The 23,726-nt window shown below is 36.3% G+C and overlaps 1 protein-coding gene across 1 annotated transcript; it reads right to left on the bottom strand.

The window, feature by feature from the left end:
• LOC136664706 (cytokine-dependent hematopoietic cell linker) lies at nucleotides 1-22,931 on the bottom strand. The gene is made up of 18 exons (XM_066642060.1): nucleotides 22,793-22,931; nucleotides 16,138-16,188; nucleotides 13,978-14,010; nucleotides 11,982-12,123; nucleotides 9,047-9,099; nucleotides 8,886-8,928; nucleotides 8,265-8,327; nucleotides 7,767-7,801; nucleotides 7,597-7,616; nucleotides 6,198-6,353; nucleotides 4,711-4,738; nucleotides 4,601-4,616; nucleotides 4,324-4,387; nucleotides 3,468-3,496; nucleotides 3,089-3,177; nucleotides 2,351-2,428; nucleotides 1,142-1,297; nucleotides 1-413 (listed from the first exon to the last, which is right to left on the bottom strand). The coding sequence occupies exons 3-18, from the start codon at nucleotides 13,978-13,980 to the stop codon at nucleotides 243-245; spliced, it is 1,146 nt and encodes a 381-aa protein (XP_066498157.1). The 5' UTR covers nucleotides 13,981-14,010; nucleotides 16,138-16,188; nucleotides 22,793-22,931; the 3' UTR covers nucleotides 1-242.
• Between the last annotated feature and the right edge of the window lie 795 nt (nucleotides 22,932-23,726).

Raw genomic sequence — 23,726 nt, 5'->3', positions numbered from 1 at the left:
ATAACAGACATGCTTATTTATATCTTTTGTAAATGTGCAAAACAATTCCATTCTAAATGAATAATTCTTAAAATGCCTTATTTTATGGGAAGTTGTTTGTTAATAAACAGCTTTGTATTGAACATCAATACTTGTGTTTTTGGCTTAATAAAAGAACTCAAATTTCATGTTTGTGAAGTTGTTTTGGGCTTTTTGTCCTGAGTGAGTTGAATAGTATTTTTATGCTAGCATTTTCAGTTCCTTTAGCTGCAGAGTTGCTGTTTCAGCAGTTGGTTCATGTCCTTTGCTGTAATGGGGTACATGAGGATGCAGTGTCTCTTTGGTTGGGACGTTGTTGAGGGGGTCCGTCCATCGAGGAGAACGATGGGGAAGATGGAGTGGAACTTAATGATGTCTGACACCGAATCAAAAGTCTGGAAGACAAGGGCAAGGTGGTGCTTTTAGAAGTCATTTATCGTCATTTTTTCCCACTTTTCTTTTCAATGATGTTCAGCAAATGTAGCAATATGTAATTCACTTTTAACGTTCAGAGAAGCCTTAAATCACGAGTATTTAACTCAAACTAAGGTCCAAACTTTATAGAATCTATATACATAGGTCCAACAATTAAAATCAACCTTTAAAAATGATTCTATAACGGAGTTCGTATTCTCTCCATTTTTACAAATTTTTTCTTTTACACTATTGCAGTTCGGTTTTCTGCATCATCTTTCCTTGTTTTGGGGCAAGCCATGCTGTAATCACTCTCAATTCAGTCTTTAAAAAATTGGCCACAGGTTAATCAAAGAGTGTGACTGCTTTAAGTAAAACCATTACTGTATTAAGCTGTGCATGATATCTGTTGCTGCAAATGTCTGAAAAGAAAAAAAACTGTTACAATGGGTCCAGGGCTAAGAGTCATGAGAAGCAAGGCAGGAACACACCCTGGACAGGGCCCCAGAACATCACATGGCAAAACACCCAGTCACACACAAACATGTATACTTTTGAATAACCACTAAATTTTGAAATTTTAACTGTTTTCACTTAGTCAAACTCTTATTTGAAAGGCTTATTTGATAGACTTCACTGGGGATATCAGTCTAACGAAAGCATTAATTCCCACTCTCTTTCTGCCTAATAGACGAGATACTAAACTCACATCATTGGTCTTGATCCTGGTTCCCAGTGTGTATTTGCTGGTCTCTTTGCTGTAGCGGATCTGGACATTGAAGACTCTGTTTTCATAGAAGACAGCCAAGACGTAGGGCTCATTGGTAGTGTTCCTGGAACAGTCTCGCACTAGATAAGCTCCTTCCTGTCAGTGAAGATAAAGCAGAAAATTAGACAAATTATCACAATACAAGAGGATTGTCTCACACGCACCACTAGGAGAAGGGGTTAGAATGATAGAAAATGAATGAATAAATAGATATTTTTGGTTGTTTGTTTTTCATTCATTTATTCATTCATTCATTATGTAACCGCTTTTCCAATTCTTCTGCAGCACTTTTTCCTGATGGAGCAGTGACCAATACATTCTTCACTCGCCATTTTCACACTACTACACTTAGGTTATTTTTGTTGAATAAAATGACAATTGTAATTTTTAACAGAACACGGTTACCATAAAATGACAAAATTACACTGTACTTTTCAGAAATGAAGAACCTAATAAAATAAATATTAAAAAATGAATAGCACATGTTCTAATGCACATATTAATTTCCTTCAAGGCTCCTATTCATATGTTATTAACAGATATGACACGCCAGCTCATTTATTCACTTGATAATCAGTTACTTTGGTCATTGATTGCTGCTGAAATGTTGCAGTCCAAAGGGCAACTTCTACTTTATAGACAGAGGTCAACCCCCCTTAGGGGGTTGTTGTAATGTAATGTTTTGTACATTCCAGGAAAATGTGATTATTATATATTACTTTAACCTGTCATCAGCAAGTTACTTTGTCCCACATTTGTACCAATACGGATCGTAAAAACGTCAGTGCCACTGCCGGTGTTCTGGCGAATTGTGCTACATTTTCGATGTGCTTCCATGGCATAGTTTTACACGTACAGTTGTTTAAATAAAACAGTAGGTAAGCTAAGTGTAGTGTGTTAGAAGATGCTGCCTACAGAAAGATAAACAGGAGATATGCACAACCCAAATCCCCTTGATAAAGAAATAAGTAATAAGATTACTATAGTGATAAGAAATGTTTTATATATATATATATATTTTTTACATTTAATTCGTTTGTACAGTGAACACTCAAGCAAATAATACCAGTGGTATGAAAACTACGATGACAACAAACACATGAAGTGCTTGAGTTCAAGTTTTTGTGAGTGTTGTAGCTAACTGTTTACCCTGTTCACCAGATGAAGAGCATGTTCTGCTTCTACTCGACTGAAGGGTCCTACGTACCAGTCCAGCTCTTCAGAACCCTATAAGAAAGCACAGGTGTTTATTTATGAGCTCCTTAATTTGAAAATATTCTCCAGTATAGTGCAGAAGTTTTAGGCACCTGAGAAAATGGGATTTAAGATGCTATTTATCTGAGCAAAAATCCCTCAGTTATCAAGCCAGGTCTCAATAAGCATGGTGCTTATATAATTGTATATATAACTCCAAAAAAACCCTGTAAAAAGGAAAATTACTTTTTTTTCTACAAGTAGTGGTTTTGTAGCGAGTATGAAGAACAAAGTTTGTTTCCAGATGTTCTCCTTGATCATATGGATTTGTTAAATCAACAGCACACTTGATTTAACATAATGAAGATGTTTTTTTGCTGTTTATTAACAACACAGTATCACACTCACTGGAATAAAGGGGTAGGCTTTATACTAATATTAGGGTTTTTTGTTTTATTTGTTTGTTATTATTTGGTGTTAATACTCAGATAAACAGATATTAAATCAAAATTTTCTCCATTGTCTAAAACTATTCCACAGTGCTGTATAAGACACCAGGGGACTGTGGGACTTTAAACTTGAGGCTTGTAATTTCTCAGTATGTAGCAACACAATTGTAAGACTAGAAAATTGTAGTTTGTCTGTAGTGTGTGTGGATTGTTATTATAAAGTATATACTGTGCGTGTGTGTACCTCCATTGGTTTGCTTTGACCACTGTACCCACTTTGGTCTGCGTCTCCTTTAACCTGTGGCCATTCATGGTGCTGCCTTCTCACTGAATCTGTACTAGCAGAAAAACAACACCTTAACCAACTCATAAACTCAAACCTGTGCATTTCACACATCACAAAACTCCCATCAGCACTTAAATGTCATTACAGTTCAAGGCACCCAAACCTAATGGAGGTGTTAACCAACAGAAAACTTCACACATATGAGGGTCAACAGTTAAAATATACAATAAAACTCTTTAATATTTCTGAAGTTATAGTTACAAAAGATGAGTGTATTATACCATCAATTAAATAATAATTATGTTCATTTTATTACAATTTAGAAAAGGAAGATTACCTTTCATGCTGTTCTTTCGCTCTATACCACTTTGAGAGAGAAAGAGAGAGAGAGAGAGTGAGAAAGAGTGTTTGATGTTTGCAGAAAACTCTGAACAGCACTGTGAGCCAGTTTGGATGTTAAGGATGTTCTTAGAGCGACATTAAGGGCAGTTTGGTTTCCAAATAAGACTCCTTAACATCACATTCCTCAAGTGTCTGTTCCAGTAAATTACATGATAAGAGGAGGATGGGTCCCCTTAATGAGTCTTGGTTCCTCCCCCAGTCTCAAGGGACTTTTTCCTGACACTGCCACCTTCGCCTTGCTCCCTCGGGGATTTCTGATCCACACTGTTATCTGTTCTGATAGTAATTCTGTAAAAATCCTATGTGACCCAGGATCCTATCTGTTGTAAAAAGCACTATAAAATTAAAATTTTATTTTATTTGTTTCATACATGCACATAGCATCTAATGTAGGGTTGCAGCTTTAGAAATTTACATTTTTTATATGTTTTTGTTACTTTCCTGAACCTAGACATTAATTGAACAGTTTATTTTTTTCTTTGATAACAGCTTGAGAATTTAATTTTATCCAAGAACTGTGAGCATAGGTCACTAGAAACAACACAAATGACTGTTAAGAAAAATGTCGATCGACATCTCTTAGTCATTCATAGTCATCTCTTAATGTTCATTAAATTAATCAGACTTATTGGATGAAAAATGCTGGAAGCAGAGGGATGTATAATCCCTGAAACTCTAGATTCTGATCTTTTTGAGGTTGTGTTTGGTTTTATTTCATTTCTGAACTTGAAAATATTTTGAGCATCCAAAAGTGCGGTGAGGAGTGCTGTTAGTATATGAGAGTTAATTACCTTCGCTCCAGATCATGCGTCTCCAGATCTAGGGAGAGTCTTTGGTTTGAGTCGTTCTTAAACACTAACAGGAGGAGCGGAATGTGAATTTAGGCCTTTTGCAGTTAATCAGATATTTCACATGTATACAGTACTATAAATATTCAATAGTCCAACCACCTTTATACTGTACCAGAAATCTTCCTACCCGAGTTCTACCACACTCATTCAGTACCATAGATGCCCTCCATGAGTGTAAACATTCAGATATGTATTTCAGCACAACTCAGACACTTACCCAATCTGTTGTTAACCTGCAGGTCAAATGAAGGAAAAGAACACCTTTGTAACTTATGTTATGATTAAATGACTTAATCATTTTAGAGTTAGATCTGAAATCCAGCTTACATTCTCACTTCCTTTAGCACTTGCGCCACTGTAGAAGAATACAAATGAGAGTTTTTGTGAATACTTATGTTAATATTTTGTTTATGTGAATGTTTTGTTAATATTTATATTTAATATTTCTATATTTGATATGTTTATGTCTGTTTAATATGTACATTTCCTTGTGCAGTGTGTGTGTGTGTTTGCATTTTTCAATGCTTTTTAACAACCTGAAAAAGGAGTTGTTGTTTTTTTTTTTTTTGTGGAGGCAAACAGATAAACCACAAAGCATTTGCATAAGCACTAAACAAGAACTGATAATTAAACACAAGAACTATAACAAAGAAAACTGGAATCTGAGGCAAATTCTCAAGAAAGAGAGAAATAACAACGAAATAAAATGAAACACAGAGAAAGGAGATAAGATTAAGATAAGAGAGAGAAGGTTCAAAACACAGAAGTAAGGAAAACAAAATAACAATAATGAAGTAAACCAGAAGTAAAAACCAACAGAAGACATAGACAGAGACCTGTAAAACAGAGAGGTACACACCTACATAGCAAACTAAAGTGGTGGACAAACAGATAAAAAGACCCAGGAATATAAACTAGGAACACAGTACAGCTGGGGGTGATTTGGCCATGTGACAGGGGAGTGGCTAATACAGTGAAAGCCAGTGGAGGGGAAAGAAAAACAAACCCAAGACATGTCCCAAGGAAAACAGGGCCAGACACGATGAAGGATGAGAAAACCCTGGCACTGGTCCAGGGTTTCTTCTGAAATGTAGTTTATTAGCAGGCCAATTGCTGCAGTAACAGTTTCTACAGCTCCGGGTGACTATCTGTGAGGAGTTTGGTGTGTTCTCTCAGTGTCCGTGTGGGTTTCCTCCGGGTGCTCCGGTTTCCTCCAACAGTCCAAAAACAAACGTTGGTAGTGTCCATAGGTGTGAATGTGTGAGTGTGTGTATTGCCCTGTGAAGGACTGGAACCCACTCCTGGCCTTGCGCCCAATGATTCCGGGTAGGCTCCGTACCCACCGCGACCCTGAATTGGACAAGCGGTTACAGACAACGAATAAATGAAAGCCGTAGAGCCTTGGGCTCTGGAGCAGTCATTTCCTGGAGTGAAGAAGCACCATCCAAAGCATTTGAGATTATTTGGAGCTTTTTTTTGTTGTTGATGTTGAGAAATAATCATGCCACTTCCGTACCTGAAGTAGCTGAATGCAATCAAATCCTTACAGCAAATGTAAAAACTTGCAAAGCTAGTTGAACATGTTTTTGCAACAGAATGGGAACAAACTAATATTGATTCAGGAGCACTGTGTGAACACATGTGTAGAAACATCTGTCTCTGTGATGTCTTTACTATAATAAAGATCAAGACAAAACAACACAACAAAAGACTTGTTCATCCGGATGTAACCTGGATGCCAATAGTTCTCACGTGCACTGCACTTGTGAGAATGTTTGTTAAAGATTGTGTTTATGAAAGAATTATTCACTCACTCAGGCCAAGTGTGTAGATAGTTGTGTGAAGGACGTTGCGGGGTACTGGGTAGGGGTCTGTGTGGGGGTGAATCTCCAGAATGGTTGAACGTTTTGGGTGGGGTTATTGGGATGGTGAGCTGAGGCGTTGTTTCCCTTGGAAGACATTTAATCGGCCTGGAGGACAAAAAACACAACATTAAAATATGCCATTACAGACAGAGTTTAAATCTATTATTTAAGTATATATTTTTGTTTTCTGAAGATTAATCTCCAATTAATTTTAGAATTATCAACAATGCTAGATCATCAAAATAAATCCTTGTCACATATACAGTATTTAAAGCTGTCATCTTTAAAGCGAGGCGGCACGGTGGCGCAACAGGTAGGTGTCGCAGTCACACAGCTCCAGGGGCCTGGAGGTTGTGGGTTTGAGTCCCGCTCTGGGTGACTGACTGTGAGGAGTGTGGTGTGTTCTCCCTGTGTCCGTGTGGGTTTCCTCCGGGTGCTCCGGTTTCCTCCCACAGTCCAAAAACACACATTGGTAGGTGGGTTGGCGACTCAAAAGTGTCCGTAGGTGTGAGTGAATGTGTGTGTGTTGCCCTGTGAAGGACTGGTGCCCCCTCAAGGGTGTATTCATGCCTTGCGCCCAATGATTCCAATGACCCTGAACTGGATAAGTGGTTACAGATAAGGAATGAATGAGTATTTAAAGTGACAGTAGATAATAATTTCACTTTAAGTTACAGCTTCAAAATCACTGTGATGCTCCACTGGGCTGTAATAGGGAGAATAAAGCCTCTGTCTTTGCTACTCTGGGCTCAGCTCTGCAGAAACTGCACTATGTAACTTTGGGAGGGGGATAGGAAACCTCACTCCCTGCCACCTTGATTTCAGGACAGTGCTGTAAAATTGCTAACACTGTGGAACTGTGGGAGGAGCCCAGGAGCAAAAATAGCAAATCTTACCTAGTATTCCTTTAAGAGACAAGACAAAGTCAGAGAAATGTTCTGTTAATTTTTCCAGTGTGACCAGACGAATCAGCGCTATGTGTCTGAAAGAATTTGAATCTCTCAAGAAATCAAAAATGACCAGAAAGAAGAAAACTGAATCAAATCAATCCACATAGCTGGTGTTTTCAGAACAAAGTGCTGATCTCTAACCTCATAATCACAGAATGTGTTTGGGATTTCTTGGTTCATGAGAAGCTCAAAATGCAACTGTAACTTTACAGGTATTCGTAAATATCCCTGAAATATCCTTAAAAATATCTCTATTTTTTTCCCAATTTTCAAACGGGCAATACAGAAATGTGGCCTCTAATATTTGCACCATATCATACAACATTCATTCAATCATGTATACATCACTTTAGACACAAAATCAGGATTAAATGAACCAAACCTTTCTCTTTATTTACCTTGGTGGTGTTCTTGTATTCTGCAAAGATAATATTAAGACGAATGAATATTCTGGAATCATACATTTCCCCACAAATATATTTTACAAAATAAAATCAATAACTATATTAATTATTGAATAGTAGAGTTATCGTGTGTTTGTGAAAACATAGAAGGGCTGTATGTTTACCGTTTCAGTGGAGCCTACTGATTTTGATTGGCTTTCTGTGTATAGAGAGAAAAAATACACATTATGAAGGGATATATGAGATACTCATATGTAGCACACATTAGCCTCAGTAAGGCCTTACGTCACTGACACAACCCAATGCCAGGCTTCAGCTAGAGTGGTATAAACACCCCTGCACTAGGCTGGAGAGCTGGGAAACCTTTTCTCAGAAAAGACGGAGGCCTTTGGGATGAGTCGGAGTAGTGATCCATTGTCAAACAACGACTGATAAACTACTGTCCAACACTTACATTGGTGACTTAAGCCAGAGCCCAGTTCTCATATCAGTTGCTTTGTATGTGACAGACTGAGAAAGAGAGTGAGGGAGTGAGAGAAAGTGAAAGAGAGAGCGGTGGAAAGTGTGTGAGAGGGAGGTGGGAGAAAAAGTGTAAGACTGAGAGTGAGCGAGAGTGGTAGGTGGAAGAGAGAGAGAGAGACAGAGCGAGAGCTTTGTCAAACCTGAGGTAATCTTTGGCTGTCGGCCTGGTTTCAGGTCTCTGTTTACAAGCGGCGCTGCATTTCCTGTATGAAAGATGGAGAGGCACAAATATAGTCATGGGCTCTGCCATTTTAAGGATTTACAGATTTACTTCCTACAAAGAAATCTGATCTAGCTACTGTTGTTTGTGTGAATAATTTATACATAAGGTTCCCATTTACACATTTAAGACAGGTGTCATTTTTGAAATTTGAAATAACATAATATTAATTGTTTTGCAAACTTGAGGTGAAGGTGGGATAGAAGTCATTTTACACTCTTCTGTGCTCTTTATTGAAAAAAGCGATTACAAATAGCTTTTAAAGCAACACTATGTAGTTTTCCTACCTTATAATTACAGCTTTAACATTGTGATGCCCCACTGAGCTTAAACTGCCTCACAAACCAAGCCATAACAACTAATATCAACAATGTTTGTCTCTTTTACTGATGGGAACCTTACATACAGAATATTGTGGCTAAGACTGTTGCACAGTGCTGTGCACACCTTTTATATTTGTTGTTTTATTGTGAAAAATATTAATACACATACAAACAGGAAGCCATCATACAGTTAAACAAATCACACCGGCTGCATTTACCTCCAATTCTCTTTGGGGGCCGTGGAGGTATGGCCAGGACATTCTGCGGATACACAAACACTCCAGTCAGCTTCAAATCTCTCTCTCTCTCTCTCTCTGTTTCTCACACACACACACACATTTTATAGAGACATGTTTACAGTTGATTGTGAGAAACTCACTTTTGGTTCCTCCTCTCCTCTCCGAGTCCCCCACGTTCTCACTGGAAGTCTGTCTACACAACACAAACACAGAGAGAGAAAGAGAGAGAGAGAGAGATCCTGTGAGTCTGAATTTAATCAATCAATCACATTTTATTTATATCGCACTTTTCACAACTGAAAGTCTTCACAAAACAGCTTTACAGAGATCTGGGTCCAAGCCTCCTATGAGCAAGCCAAGGACAACAGCGGCAAAGAAAAACTCCCTCAGCGCACGAAGATGAAACTCTCATAACCCTCATAAGGGGGTACCCATCCTCCTCGGGTCGACACCGGAGAGCTAACAGGTAACAGAACAGAAGTCCAAGAGAACTGACAGAGATAAATTAATTATATTAATGTGAAGGTAAAATATTACTGATGTGAGTATGAGGAAGGAGGAGGTGGTCAGTGCTTCTCTAGGAGGGTAAAGGCAAGCAGAATTAATTTGGGATAAAAATAAATTGGCATGGCCAAGCATGATGCTGTAGATGAGAGAAGGCCAAGGTCTTGTACAGGATACACAAGAGTGGGGACTGGATCAGGGCAACAGCAGGAGATCAGCAGGAAAAGGGCATCTCGAAGCATAAGAGAGACAAGAGAAAGAAAATCAGACAAGGGGTGGAAGGGGGGTGGGGAGTAAAGTGGTTGGTAGGTTCATAGTAAAGCAGGGGCAAAGTTGCCCTGCAAAAAAAGCATCCACAGGCCAGGCAAGGGAACCCAGCAACAGACAGGCAGGAGAGAGAGAGAGAGCAGTATGATTGGTGGTTACCAGAAAGCTAACTAAAAAAAATGTTATAACTAAGACAGGGTTAATACAAAGTAGAGATAAAATGTAAAACCAGTTATAACACCAGAAGAGAAAGAGTAACCAAAAGCCTGTGTGATAAGGTAGGTTTTAAAGATTGAGAGTGTCTGAACCCTAAACAGTAACAGGAAGGCTATCGAAGCTAATCAATTTTAATCAATTTTTAATCATTACTACAGAAATCAGAGGGGACAATGGAGTTGATATTCTTTTGGTTGCCAATTAGTTTTGATACAGTGCTAAAAAGAAAAGTGGTATGCTTTGATTTGGTTTTGGAAAGATCGGCGAAGCTGTGCTGCCATGCAGTTGGGAAACATTCTAGTTTTGTGTTTCGCCATTTACGCTCATGGTAACGAGCAGCCTGTTTTAAAGTATGTGTGCTGTCACTGAACCAATGAGCTAGCTTTTTCTCTCTAAATTGTTTGGTCTTAACGGGCGCAACACTGTCTATGTCTGTACACAGTGCAGTCTGTAGGTTGTTTGTAATGAGCTTCAAGTCATTAATGTGAGCAGGAAAAGAAATGGCGGTAAAGTCTGGATGGTTATAGACAAAAGTAACAATAACAGTTGAGGTCGTTATAGTGTGCTTTCTAATACAGTGTGCCTGAGGACGAATGTCATGGCTTAGAGCAACTTCATATATGATTAGATGGTGATCACTGATCAGAGATGGTCTCATGTAGCCATCTCAATGCGCCCTGTTAACACTACGTACAACATGTGATTGGACCCAGTAACATTTAGAGTGAAAACGTATCTTGTTTGGTTCTTTTAGGAGCTTTTTTTTTTTGTTCTTTTTAAAGGGCATGTCAAAATGTCTTCTTGTGTTTTCCTTTTTTACGGAAATCCAACTTGCCCTGTGTTTGTTCTGATTAGAAGGGCATTAATCAAGAGTTTTCTCAACTTCGCTGCAGTAACAGAATCTACTCATCTGCCAAAGGCTTTAAATGAGCTGTTGGAACATTGCCATGAGGTTTTGATTGCATTCTGGCATATCATTTTCAGTGCGGTTAGGTACTGATGGTGAATGATTAGTTCTAGATCACAAAATCGAGTCCAACATATTATAGACATACTGAATGATAGTCTGTCATCTGCTCCCTAGTGCAGTGTTAATGGCTTTTAACAGACACCTCTAGTCAAAGCTAAGCTTTACTCATGGGGTCTTTCAGTTTATGGATCCAGAGCATTATTATTCTCCAACTCAAATTGCAGTAACAGACTCTGACCTCTAGATGGACTCACTGGAACACATATAGAATAAGGTTCTTTAATTCCACTCATGCTTGCACAGTAAATAGTATGAATCTTCATAGAAATTGGTGGAGTTTCCTAAATCCATTCTCAAGCCAAAGTATTGGGTTTGTGTGGAATAATGAGTTCAGTACAATTCAGTTACAAACAGGAGGCAATGGGAGCCTCCAGAGGAAAAATATTTAATGCCTTTGCTCAAAGTCCAATTAAATTCCACACTTTTTTATTTATAGAGCACTTATATATATATATATTCAGTTTTTACAACCTTGAGTGGAATTAAGTCTCAGATCAACTCATCCTCCTCTGGTCGACACAGGACTAAAACAAATATAGAGCAGTGTGTAGACAAAGAGTATTTTAAAAACCGAGAACTGTACAAATAAAGAATCATAGAGTTGTAATGAGAGTACAGTGAGAGATTATGCAATGTTCTGAGTGTGTTAATGTCTGAAAATTCTGAAGTCAGTAATTGCTGAGTGACTTACAGGACTACAGTGAAAAATAATACAGCAAACAGCTACAAATATACTATAAACTCACCAATAAAATATAGAATAAAACAATATTTTTATATGATAGTGTTCTTTTTAGTACGGAAGTGTCAGAATGCACATGAACTGAATGTCAAGCCCAATGCTAAGTGTGGTTAAATGGGTATAAGGGCCCCCGAGCTGTTGCACAATACAGGATGATGGAGCTCTATTCAATATCTACGAGATGAGTGGCCTGTTACTGTGGCAAAAGGAGAAAACTCTCAGCTAATTCTCTTTCATTCTGAGAAAATGTTGGATGAGTGAGTGTTTACAAACTCTTGTACCCCTGTTGGTTTTGTTTAGCTGGGTCTGATGATACCTGCGTACTCTTTAGACTGGTTTCCTTGCGAAAGGCAGAAGTGTGTTACAGGTTCCTCTGGAGTGTGGTAATCTCCATCTCCATCTGAGTCGCTGTGGTGATCAGGTCTGTCTCTGACCCTGCCGCCTCTGGTCAGACGTTCCTATTTGTTGACAGAGGTGTCAATCACAACGCATAAAAATACACCAGTAAAAATTACGCTGACAAAAAAAAGGCATTTTTATTTTTATTATTATTATTTTTTATTTCCAATTGTTGCATGAAATGTAATACAGTTTAAGTAATATACTCATTGTCTAATTATATCTCCGGATGTAGATGATTTAATTTAATTCATTTGTATGATATATGAAATTTGACATGCTACATGTTCTGCATGCTGAAGCAGTGGTTCCCAAAGTGCAGGGTGGGTGTCACTGTAAAGTTGATATGTCGCTATATTTTGTTTTGTTCAATAAGAAGTTGCAGGGTTTTTTTTTATTACAATTTTTAAAATAAATTCCGGTGAAGTCTGGAGAGGGGCATGAAAAAATTCTTATCTACTGCAGAAAAAGTTTGGCAACAACACAGCAAATTCTCCAGTGTTAAATCAACACTATTAGTGTTAACTTAACACTGAGAGTGCTAAGGTATTATACTAACCGCGTTAATTTAACACTAATATTGTTGATTTAACACTGGTGAATTTACTGTGCACTGAGCTAAAGCATTTTACTCTTCTGAAGACAAGCTTTAAAAATCTGTGGCAAAATAAATAAATAACTAAAGAATAAAAATAATATGCATGTAGACTATTTCTGTTCTGTGAACCTATGTTTAAGTCAAATTATTGTGACACATCGTCTCCGGCATCAGGCAATGGACATAATTTTTTCACACTTTTTTAAATACAATATAATATAATCTGTTTATTATATATATATATATATATATATATATATATATATTATTTATATTATATATAAACACACTTTCAAATAAAAACCTGGGAACTCTTCTTAACTTTTTTTTCCCTTTTGTCAGTTTAATAAACCTTGAAGGGAATTAACAATTCCCTGAAGCCATGTATGTAATGGGTCCTACTAACTATTCCCAACATTACTCACTATATAGTGTGTTATTTTGGGGTACTGCCTTTTGTCAGTGGTGATCATAAACACAGTGCACAATTTTCAGTGTACTCAAATTACCCCTCAACCCATGTACCCTAGTGGACGGCAGAAACCCATAATACACAGCGATGTTTGGTGTGAAACTTCACATGTTGATCTAAGGAGGCATAGATTACATAGTTGGCATAGAGCAGCAGTAGTGCTGGATTCCTTGTATAAATACATTATCTATCTCAAAGCCCTTACTATAAGCTTATGAGTTAAGAATTAAAATAAGAGGTAAATTTGCTTTGGTTATGGTAACACTGGCAACAAAAATACATAGATGTGGTGCAGGTCAGTAGCGTTCAGAACACACAATAACCCACACTTGTCCCCTGAAAGATAGTTTTAGTGCAGAATATTTATTCAGTACTTTGTAAAACAAAATGGCTCTTCTTCTGTGGACAGTTAGACTCTGTGGTTTTAATGGACTGGTGACATTTATTTGATAGAATCTCAGTGGCACAATGAGTAAACCCATATGTCTGAAATCGTTCACTAGTTCAGATCCGTAAAATAGTGCACTATATAGTGAATAGGGCACATTTTCTGACACACCCTCATTATTATTTATATTGCATATTACATAATGCATGTACCAAATTTTCCAGAAACAGGATTTTTTATTTGTCATTTGTACAACATTTTATTTAAAATATTGGCTGTTTTTATCTTTTTATTAATTTATTTAGCATAAAATCTATCCATCTTTTATAATATAATCATCTCACATTTGATCACATGAATAATAACTGGTATATTCATCAGGTTTTAATGAAAAGATGATCAAAGCAAAGGAGAGAGAGAGAGAGAGAGAGAGAGAGAGAGAGAGAATTACTCACCATTTTCAGCAAAGACACATTTCTGTTCACCCTCTGCTTTTGACAACACACACACACACATACACACACACACACACACACACATAGACAGTGACCTAGATTATATTACCGAAATCTATTTGAATTGACACAGTTTATTTTGCACAGTAAAGACTCTCACCAAACTCCAGTTACCACAAACCACAGTTGACCAGTAAAAGCTTAACAACAACAATTACTCTATACTTATTGCTTATTGCTCATTATGCTTTATGTTAGATGATGGAACTGTACGTTATAGTTTGGGCGATCAGCTCTGATTTTAAAAAAATCCAGCGTAATTCATTACAGATTCACTAGATTAAACACCACGGTGACACACTCACACGTATGAACAGTTTCACACACTCATCCAGTCACCTATTTGGTCATATTTTTCTGCTAACAGATGTTTATTTATGTATTTCTACAATTATATCTTAGTTTGTATTTTGTATAATGTGCATCTACTCTGCTGCTGTAACAAATATCTTATCTTATCACACACACTCATACCTGCAGGCAGTTTCACACACTCACCCAGTCACTCACACACATTCATACATGTGGACAGTTACACACAGTCACCCAGAGACTCACACACTCACATCTGTAGAAAGTTTCTGTTTTAAAACCAATATGCAAATGTTGCAGTAGTTGCAGTTATTTCATTTGTGCATCGCAGAGCAAGTCTCATATTTATTTGTCCACTAAAATATCATACCACATCCTAACTCCACACAGTTTAGTCTGATTGGTCGAGTCTGGTTTGTATGAATTCTTTTGATCAGACCTATAGTTTCCATGTAACAACACAATTTTGATGTTTTTGTTTTGTCACAAGGATGAGATGCAAAAAATGTTCACATTGCTTATGTTACAGTGATACAAATGCACTAATAACAACTACACAGTCATACAGACTACCACCACAACCAACCTGGCTAACACTGTCCCACCTAATAACCTCTCAGATTATAACCAAAATTGTCCAATTTAAATTAAAAATCACTTTATATACTAGAGGAGACAGCAAGAAACATCTTATTGCAAGCATCACCTACTTTAGCAACCACCTGGAACACCTTATGCCACCCACTTATAAATATCATCGCTGTCCAATGAAAAACATGTATATGCATGTTTGTGGATATTTAGTTTAATGCTCCAAATGCTCCAAAATGACTCTGAATAAAATGTTTTTAAATTGACTTCCATTAAGAGCTAAGAAAGTTTTTTCTTTCTCCTGTAAAGTTACAGGAGAGATAATTATGTTTTAACTGAACAGCGATGACTTACACATGGCCGTAGGTGAACTGAACTCGCAGATGTGAGTGCGTGAAAAACAGGGTGAGTGTGTGATATGCTGCAATGGACAGATGCATAATTACATGATAAAAGTATATATATTTTGCGTGAAAGTTTGATTATGTAGGGCCAGACTGTTATTGATCACGAATTGGGCCTTTGCTGCCCAAAAGAAATGACTGACCACTGAGGTCAATGTCAATTCAGGAGAAACAAAAATAACCACAGTCATACGCTCAACTAAAACTCTGTTATTAATATGATATTCTGTTGATGTGAGGTTACACATATGCTTCCAGAAAAGCACAAAATTGGGTTAATGTTCAGATCGGTCAAAGAAAAAGGCTTCAATCTTTATTGTTTCCTCAAATTTCTTCTTCAAAAATCTTCTTGTTTTTTTTTTTAATGAGAATTTCTACAGTTGTCTTGTATAATCATGTGTCCTCATTTATCTCCTACCAGTTACCTGAATTTTTCATCTAAGCGCACATGTTCATGGTACTTAATAAAATAACAAAAAGAGTTTTGTAGAAACTGACAGTTTACAAATGAAGGAACTAAGCACTTAAACACCAGTGTAAAAATGCCTTATCTGGAATGGGCAATTCTGCTTTAAACCTTGTAAAGGTTTCAGGATAAACAGCATAATATGAAAATAGAGAACTAGTTCTTTCTGTGTTAACTTACATTAAAAAGCAAGTATATTGTGCCTTGTACTAAAATATTTCATGTCATGAACTAAAATAACATTTACTTTGTAATTGAGTTTGCCTTATACAAAGGAATAAAATACACAACTTATGTATGTGCGTGTGTGTGTGTGTGTGTGATTACCGTCTTCTCTGGATAAGCTCCATTGAAGGTTTAGTGATCTCTCAGTAAGTTCTATTGAAAAACAAAAACACACTACCATCAACTTAAGTCATAAGAACTGATAGTTATAGTTGATAGTTCACTGAAACACTAGGCTTGCATAGATTTATTAAGAGAAAAATAAACGTGAAGTGTTTGTGTGTGTAAATGCTAATTATAAAATGATAAAACATCAAGGTCTTTCTCTCTATGTTTTACTGATGTGCAAATATATGTGTGTGTTGCTCTAATTTTAGCTCTTCACTCAGTGCGGTTTCCTGCTGCATCCTCCAGACTAAGAAGAGCAGAGGCTGCAAAAATACACACAGCATTTTTTCTCCTCTCTTAACACACTTATAGCTCAGGTCAAAAATGATAAACCACTGTGATCGCTGAAAGAGTCACTGTCCACGCTCAAAATGACAGTCTGAAAATAACAGGCCAAACACCATCTACTGGCAAACACCAGCAAAGTCTGCTTTGTGTAGCTGCATATATTAGTTTAACAAGGAGATGTCTGTACACTCCCGTCTGGATTGCGATAAAATGATCACATAGTGGCTATTTTCTTCAACATCAGATATTTGGTCATATAATCTTAAAATAAAAAGTCATGCTTTAAATTTGTAGTTGAAACTGTAATGTCTATTGAACCGCTCACTTCTCTCTTCTTCTTGATTATATTTCTTTAAGGAAAAGTATTTACAATGTAGATAACCAAGGGATTCTTCAAATGCATCTGTTTCATTACTCAAAAGTGTATAGTACTGTCATCAATCTCGATTTTACTCCAGTACTCTTCATCTAGTTCCAAATGCGTGTTTTTGTGGCCTCATTTTAGAAAGAAAATATGGCTGACTGTTGCTCCCTACCATTTTGAAACCCCTAGTATGTATTAAAACCCTCCCACTGATATTAAGACGTATCTTTACTGTCATTACAGAAACTCATAAACTCTGTAGTATCCTGACAGAATTAAAATCACCAGAGTAACTCTTAGCTACTCAGTCACAAATTCTAATTAATTCAGCCTGTAATTTTCTCAGGAATGAAAGTGAAAAAAAAAAAAAAAAAACGGAAATCACCAGACCAGAAATGATTGAGAATCTTAATAAAAGAGGAAATTACCCAAGGGCCACATATATAAAATATACCTTGTGAACATGGCTTACAATACAAATATTTTAACACACTTATAACACATTAAGGTGCATCCATGAGGCCACTAGGACTGACTTTGTTTACATTGCAGCAATTGAATAATGTAAATGTGACACATTTACATTTATATAAAGGAATATAATTTAATAAAGTTAAATGTTAACTAAACTACAGTGTTGTGCAACTGAGTTTATATAGTGTGTCATTATATAGTGCATATAATAAATGACAGGACAATTTCAAGAACTTATCACTGAGCATAGACATGATATATAAGAGGAGACCAAGGAGTTATTACCAGCAGTAGATTATGATCATCAGTTATTTAAATAGCTCTCTTATTTAAAAAATAATCTGGAAATGGGCATACAGACAGACATGGTGTTCGTCCTCTTTTGTGACACAGCTTTATATTACATTTTAGAACATTTCTGGGAGGATTTGATGGAATTCAGCAACAAAACCATCACTGAGCTCAATAAATATTTGGATGCATGTCCCCTGTTTTCACTCCCAGTGCTGGGGGCTTTGTACCTCTCTCTTGCACACTGGACATGGAGAAGCTTTGTGTGCACAGCAGCTATCCTATACTCAATTTGTGCCCCTTAAAAGGAATTGAATATTTACATTATACTAATTGCAAACTTTAATTTTTTTAAAAGTTGGATATTAAATGAATGTTGTGTGCTTTCTTTCTTCTTTGAACATATTCTCTGTAACAAAAATGTAGAATGATTAAATCAAGTCTTTATGTCATTCCTTTCTAACTATGATTTATATCTCCGTAAACTCACTATGTCACTGTGAACACAGTTTAAAAAAGTTTTAAAATGTTCAAAAATGTTTTTAAATGGTGGGGAAACCATTTTAAGAGATTGCTGACACACCATGACATGTTGCCGTTTAGTTAAGTGTCTCAAATGGAGATTTCTCAAAATATTTGTAAATTTAAATGCAGTTGATTTTGTGAATATAAACCCAAACCTAAACCTAATCACTTAAATCCCAGTCTTATTATTTTATATCGTGTTTCAAGCCTATTATTCTGTATTCCTGTATTAATCCTGTATTAACATGAGCTACAATAAGAGCTGGGTTTTCTTATTTTGAAATATGTATAAAATATCTGGATTTATTGTCAGGTCATTTGTGGGGCTACTGTTAACCCTAAACATATAAATAATGTTAATATATAGTCACCATATTATTTGTTAGTAATTTATGCAGATTATTTATTAGCAGACAATTTATAAATTATCAGAATTTTTGTGTGCCCAAAATATCAAAATACACAGTGCAGTGTGTATCCTTTGTAAGTGAAAGACTTACACAAATTAAAATAAACATATCTTATATCATATATATGTGTGTGATCAGATTGCATAACTCTTCTACATGGTTTGGATTTGGTTTTGCTGATTTTGGTTCTGATTGTGTACAGTGTGTGTAAAGTGTTAATTCCTCATTTTAAGTAAGTATATATGCAAACAAACACACACACACACACACACACACACACACACACATATGTACATATGTATATATGGCTGTAAATGAACAACAACATGTGGTTCTCAATCTGTGGTAAGTGAAGCATCCTGAAGTGACACCCCAGATGACATCTGAAAATGGACTAAATTCACTGATAAAATAATTATTTTACAATTGAAAATCAATTTTTATGTGTAATTTATGTTTAACACTGTTTCAGAGTTTGCAAAATTTAGTTTAAATCAAATACATTTGTGTTTGCTTTAAAAAAAAATATATATATATATACCCTGTGTGCAAATGTCAACTAAAGATCTGACACAATGCACATCCACAATAAAGAATACTGCGACCGCAGTTTCCAAATCCCAAGAAACATCTCACAATGCTTGTTTGTGGATTGCAAAATCAGGTGCTAAAACAAAACTGGTGAAGAATGTTGTTTACCACTTTCCCAAAATATGACAAGACCAAGTACCGTAACAAAATGGACATGCAGTTGTATGTGTACTCTCTCTCGCTCTCTCTGTCTCTCTCTCTCTCTCTCTCTCTCTCTCTCTCGCTCTCTCTCTCTCTCTCTCTCTCTCTCTCTCTCTCTCTCTCTCTCTCTCTCTCTCTCTCTCTCTGTGTGTGGGTGTGTGTGTGTTATGTTTCTGTGATATGATGTACACATTGAGGTTCTGGTTTTATAATGGGTGGTACTTGGTGGTTCATATATATAAGAAGCATTGAACTAAACTAAATCTACAATAGAGAGAAGTGAAAAGAAAAACACAACATGAAGTGCAACCACTCCCTTCCTGACCACAACTGACCCTCAGTCCCCAAAATTCCTAAACTCCAAAGTCCATACTTAGAGAACTTACAGTGTGGAAGAAACAGCTGGGCTTTAAATTATTTCCATGGTTTATTACAAGCCACAAAACTGCTTTTAGGAAGTTAAAAAATATATTTTTAATATTACACTACAAGCAGAAGCTGTACCCCATGCTTATATTGTAGCACCCAGTGCTAACTGTGACTGATATAAGAAGAACACACTTTTCCTGTTTTAAAAGTAGTACTAATAAGTACTTGAATTCTAATCTTAAATCAAGCCAGTTCGGTGCACTGTAAGAAACAATCTGAGCAAACAAGGATGATCCTGGACATTTTAGAGGTCATCATACAGAGGAAAGTATGAGACTGAGAGACCTCAGTACTCAGTACATGCCTCATTATCTCCACAGATTTATATGAATGAATTATCAATTAATTAGCTGGTAACCAGCTACCAGAGTGGAAATTCATAAATGCACTTCTTTTCACTGTAAGATGTTTGTTTTTAACCACACACGTCCTTAGCCCTAATAAATAAGTGACCGATTATTAAGAATCACATTACAATAGAGAGAAGTGAAAAGAAAAACACAAAATGAAGTGCAACCGCTCCTTTCCTGACCACAACTGAACCTCCATCCCCAAAACTCCTAAACTGTGTGTGTGTTTGCATACAAGGGTCATTCAAGTACAAATAAATGTGATACTTATTATTCCCTTCCATAAAATTCAACAAACAACTTACAACTTACAACACTCCAAGGCAACAGTGAGGAGTTTAGTTTAGATTATAATTACTATTATTATTAGCTTAGTTAATCATGACCACAACTGACCAATTAAAAAAATTTGCAACTTAATTTGTTTCCCAAAAAATATTTTGGGAATATGAGGTTTTGTTATTAGGCTGATGTTTTTTCATGCTCAAATACATTTACGGCTCTTGCCAGGTGCTCTTGCCAGTGTTTGGGGTCTTGACCAGGGACTCGTTGATAGAGTACTATCAATACTGTAAATTTCGCAATACTGTTCCTAACACTGGTGCTGCTGCCTGAGCTGGGAATTGTCCCTGCGTCTGCTGAGTGAAAGGCAGTAGTGTCGTCCACTTCACCATGCCAACTGCTGGCTGTGTTTATATAAAACTGACCCACTGCATGTGAAGGCAGTTCAGAGAGAACAGCATATTTCACATTAAATGTTTCTCTGGAAATCGGACCACTGAATTTTTGTTTGTATGACTCCAGAGTCCAACAATGTTTCCTTTTTCACTTCTTCTCTCGCTTAACCCTAACTTTACTCCCTTTTTTGTTGGTAAAGAGAGGAAAATAATATACAACCATCAAGAAAACTGAACTTTGCTAACCTCATTATCCAACAACATAAAAAATGAATTATCACTTTACAGTAAAAAGCAAAAACATTCTTGCGAATGCATGCATGCTAATGTAAAAAGATTGTGTTCTAACTAATTTTGGAATATTTTCATCATGAAATATTTTACAAATGAAACAAAATCTAAAAAAAAAAAAATAGAGACATGGTTTTCTTTGGACAGTTATGATATGTTATATATGTGATGATATAAATTAATAACACAAGAATCTAGGTATATATATATATATATATATATATATATATATGAGGCTGCATGGCACTTAAGCTTCATAAACGTCTTTAAGCTCCTCTCAATAATCACTCATTATAGTTGTGCCTAATGTATTTTCATACTACAAAGTGTTATCATACTTTATAGATATTCCGGTAAGTTGAGGTCAGTTGCCATGAAGGGCTTGTGAATTTGTTGTGAATGGTGACCTACAGTAAAGTGTCATCTATTTTTTACATTACTTGTTGTTGACAGCCACATATTTTTTATGTAAAGTTAACATTTCATAGTAAATGGCTCAGTATAATTGGTCCAAAACTCTGAGAACGAATCAAGGTTTTTAAAAAGCTTTCGGGCACTTTTTTAGGATCAAATATAAAAAGGATAAAAAAAAATGGGATCTGGGATAAAAAAATATTTTTATGACTAACAGTGTCCATGCCAGACATATTTTTCATGCAGTGCCATCTGAGGGCTTGAAGGTTTTTCACTCACACTGAACAGTCGTATCATGTTGTGCTCTATGTCGACTGAGATTTCTCAGGATTTCCTGAATCTTTTCAGATGTTTGTGTACAGTTAATTGAGAAAGACCTGAATTTATTGCGATCTCACTTTGAGAAATGTAGATTTTTTCAGTTCTCTCACAAAGTGTTGAGCAAATCACGTTATTACTTGGAAAACCTGAGCTTTTTTGGACTCTCCTTGTATACGGTTTATATTCTCCTGCTCACGGTTACTTGGTTGGAAAATAGTGAAACCTGAATATTCTACAAATTTTCCTCAAATATTTTGATTTTGTTGTGTGTTGTGTGTTTTTTTTATGTTTGTTGCAAGCATCAGTCAAAAAATCCGGTGTATTAACAAAACATCAAGTTATTTAGTAAAAACTATTGGAAATATTTCCTTTGTTGTTTGGTCAGTTAAACAAATGTTTAGAAAACATTTTACAAATCACACATTAATGTTTTTAGAGCAATTTGTAGTGTTATATTTATTTTAAAGTTCCTACAATGCCTTTCATAAAGTTTTTGCATTTGTTTACAATTACAATAAATATATAATTTAATATAAGTGAACATGACTTTATTCAAGTTAAGTTTTCTGTGCATAACAACATTTTTTAAAGGTCTTGTAAACGAACATGATTCTAATCTGAAATATTCACATCAATAATGAGTTACAGAAGGTGAATTTATGAACTCATGCTTATTTATAAAGTTTATTACAGTAATTATGTTACAATTATAAAGTAATATATACACCGTATTTAGCAACAGGAAACACAGGAAGTGTTACCTTTATATTTTCACAAATACAAACGTGCTTAGTGATATTATTCTATGTGAAATTGCTTTATATGAATGTATAACTTAATAAAGCCCAAAATATATCACCGGATAATACATTCAAAGAGGTAAAATTAGCGTAGACTACAGTGTGACGAAGATTAAATGCACCCTTCACGGCTTTAGCAGAGTTCTAAGCAGTAATAAAGCAGTAGTAAAGTGCAGTAATATAACTATAATTAAACACCAGCATAAAATCAGAGGGTTCTTACCTGATGAGAAGTTGCTACAAACTTTGATTTGAAGATTGAGAGAAAGCAATAGGTAAAATTTGCGTATTGCACCGAGGATATGTTTTACACATTAGATGCTAGGCCACACTCTGTCTGTGCATGCTTGTGTGTGTGTGTGTGTTTGTGTGTGTGTGTGTGGTGGAAAATGATTGACAGCATCTCACGCAGCTGCACTATGTGTGAAGTTGCAGCGTACAAGGTCAGTGTCTCCTGTGGTTTCTCAGCTCACTTCCTGCATGAGATTACCATCTGTCCTCTCCTCCATTTACAGATTATCAACGAGAACTGCACACACACACACACACACACACACACACACACACACACACACACACACACACACACACACATACACTTCCATTTCTTACACCTGTTCACTAACCCTGCTTGAATACACACATGCATCCCACATAAAGACACATATATGCCCAACACACACACACACACACACACACACACACACTTCCACGTGCATTCTCCCACTTCCAAAACCTGTGTATTGAACCTACTCTAATACACATTTATCCTCATGAAGAAGTGTGTGTGTGTGTGTGTGTGTGTGTGAATCACATGTCACATGTCACATGTTAATAATAATAATAATAATAATAATAATAATAACAGTAATATGCATCATATGATTGCTAACCAAAATAATATATTTCTATATCATTTAAAGCAGCATCCTCAGCTTCCTTTATTTGTGTGACAACGGCATAACAAAGGACAGCGACAAATGAGCTACTGTCTCTGGCTGTCTCTGACCAACGAGGAAGGAGTGTCTAACAGAGTGGACATTGAATGAACACAGGGTTTAAAAACTCCAGCAGCACTGCTGTGTCTGATCCACTCCTACCAGCCCAATCAACATTAGCACACCACCACCATGTCAGTGTCCCTGCAGCGCTAAGAA

Source organism: Hoplias malabaricus, chromosome 13 (genome assembly GCF_029633855.1).
Source record: "Hoplias malabaricus isolate fHopMal1 chromosome 13, fHopMal1.hap1, whole genome shotgun sequence".
In the NCBI taxonomy this organism is placed as follows: domain Eukaryota; kingdom Metazoa; phylum Chordata; class Actinopteri; order Characiformes; family Erythrinidae; genus Hoplias; species Hoplias malabaricus.
Note: the sequence above shows the minus strand (reverse complement) of the source record. Positions and strands in the feature narration are given on the sequence as shown.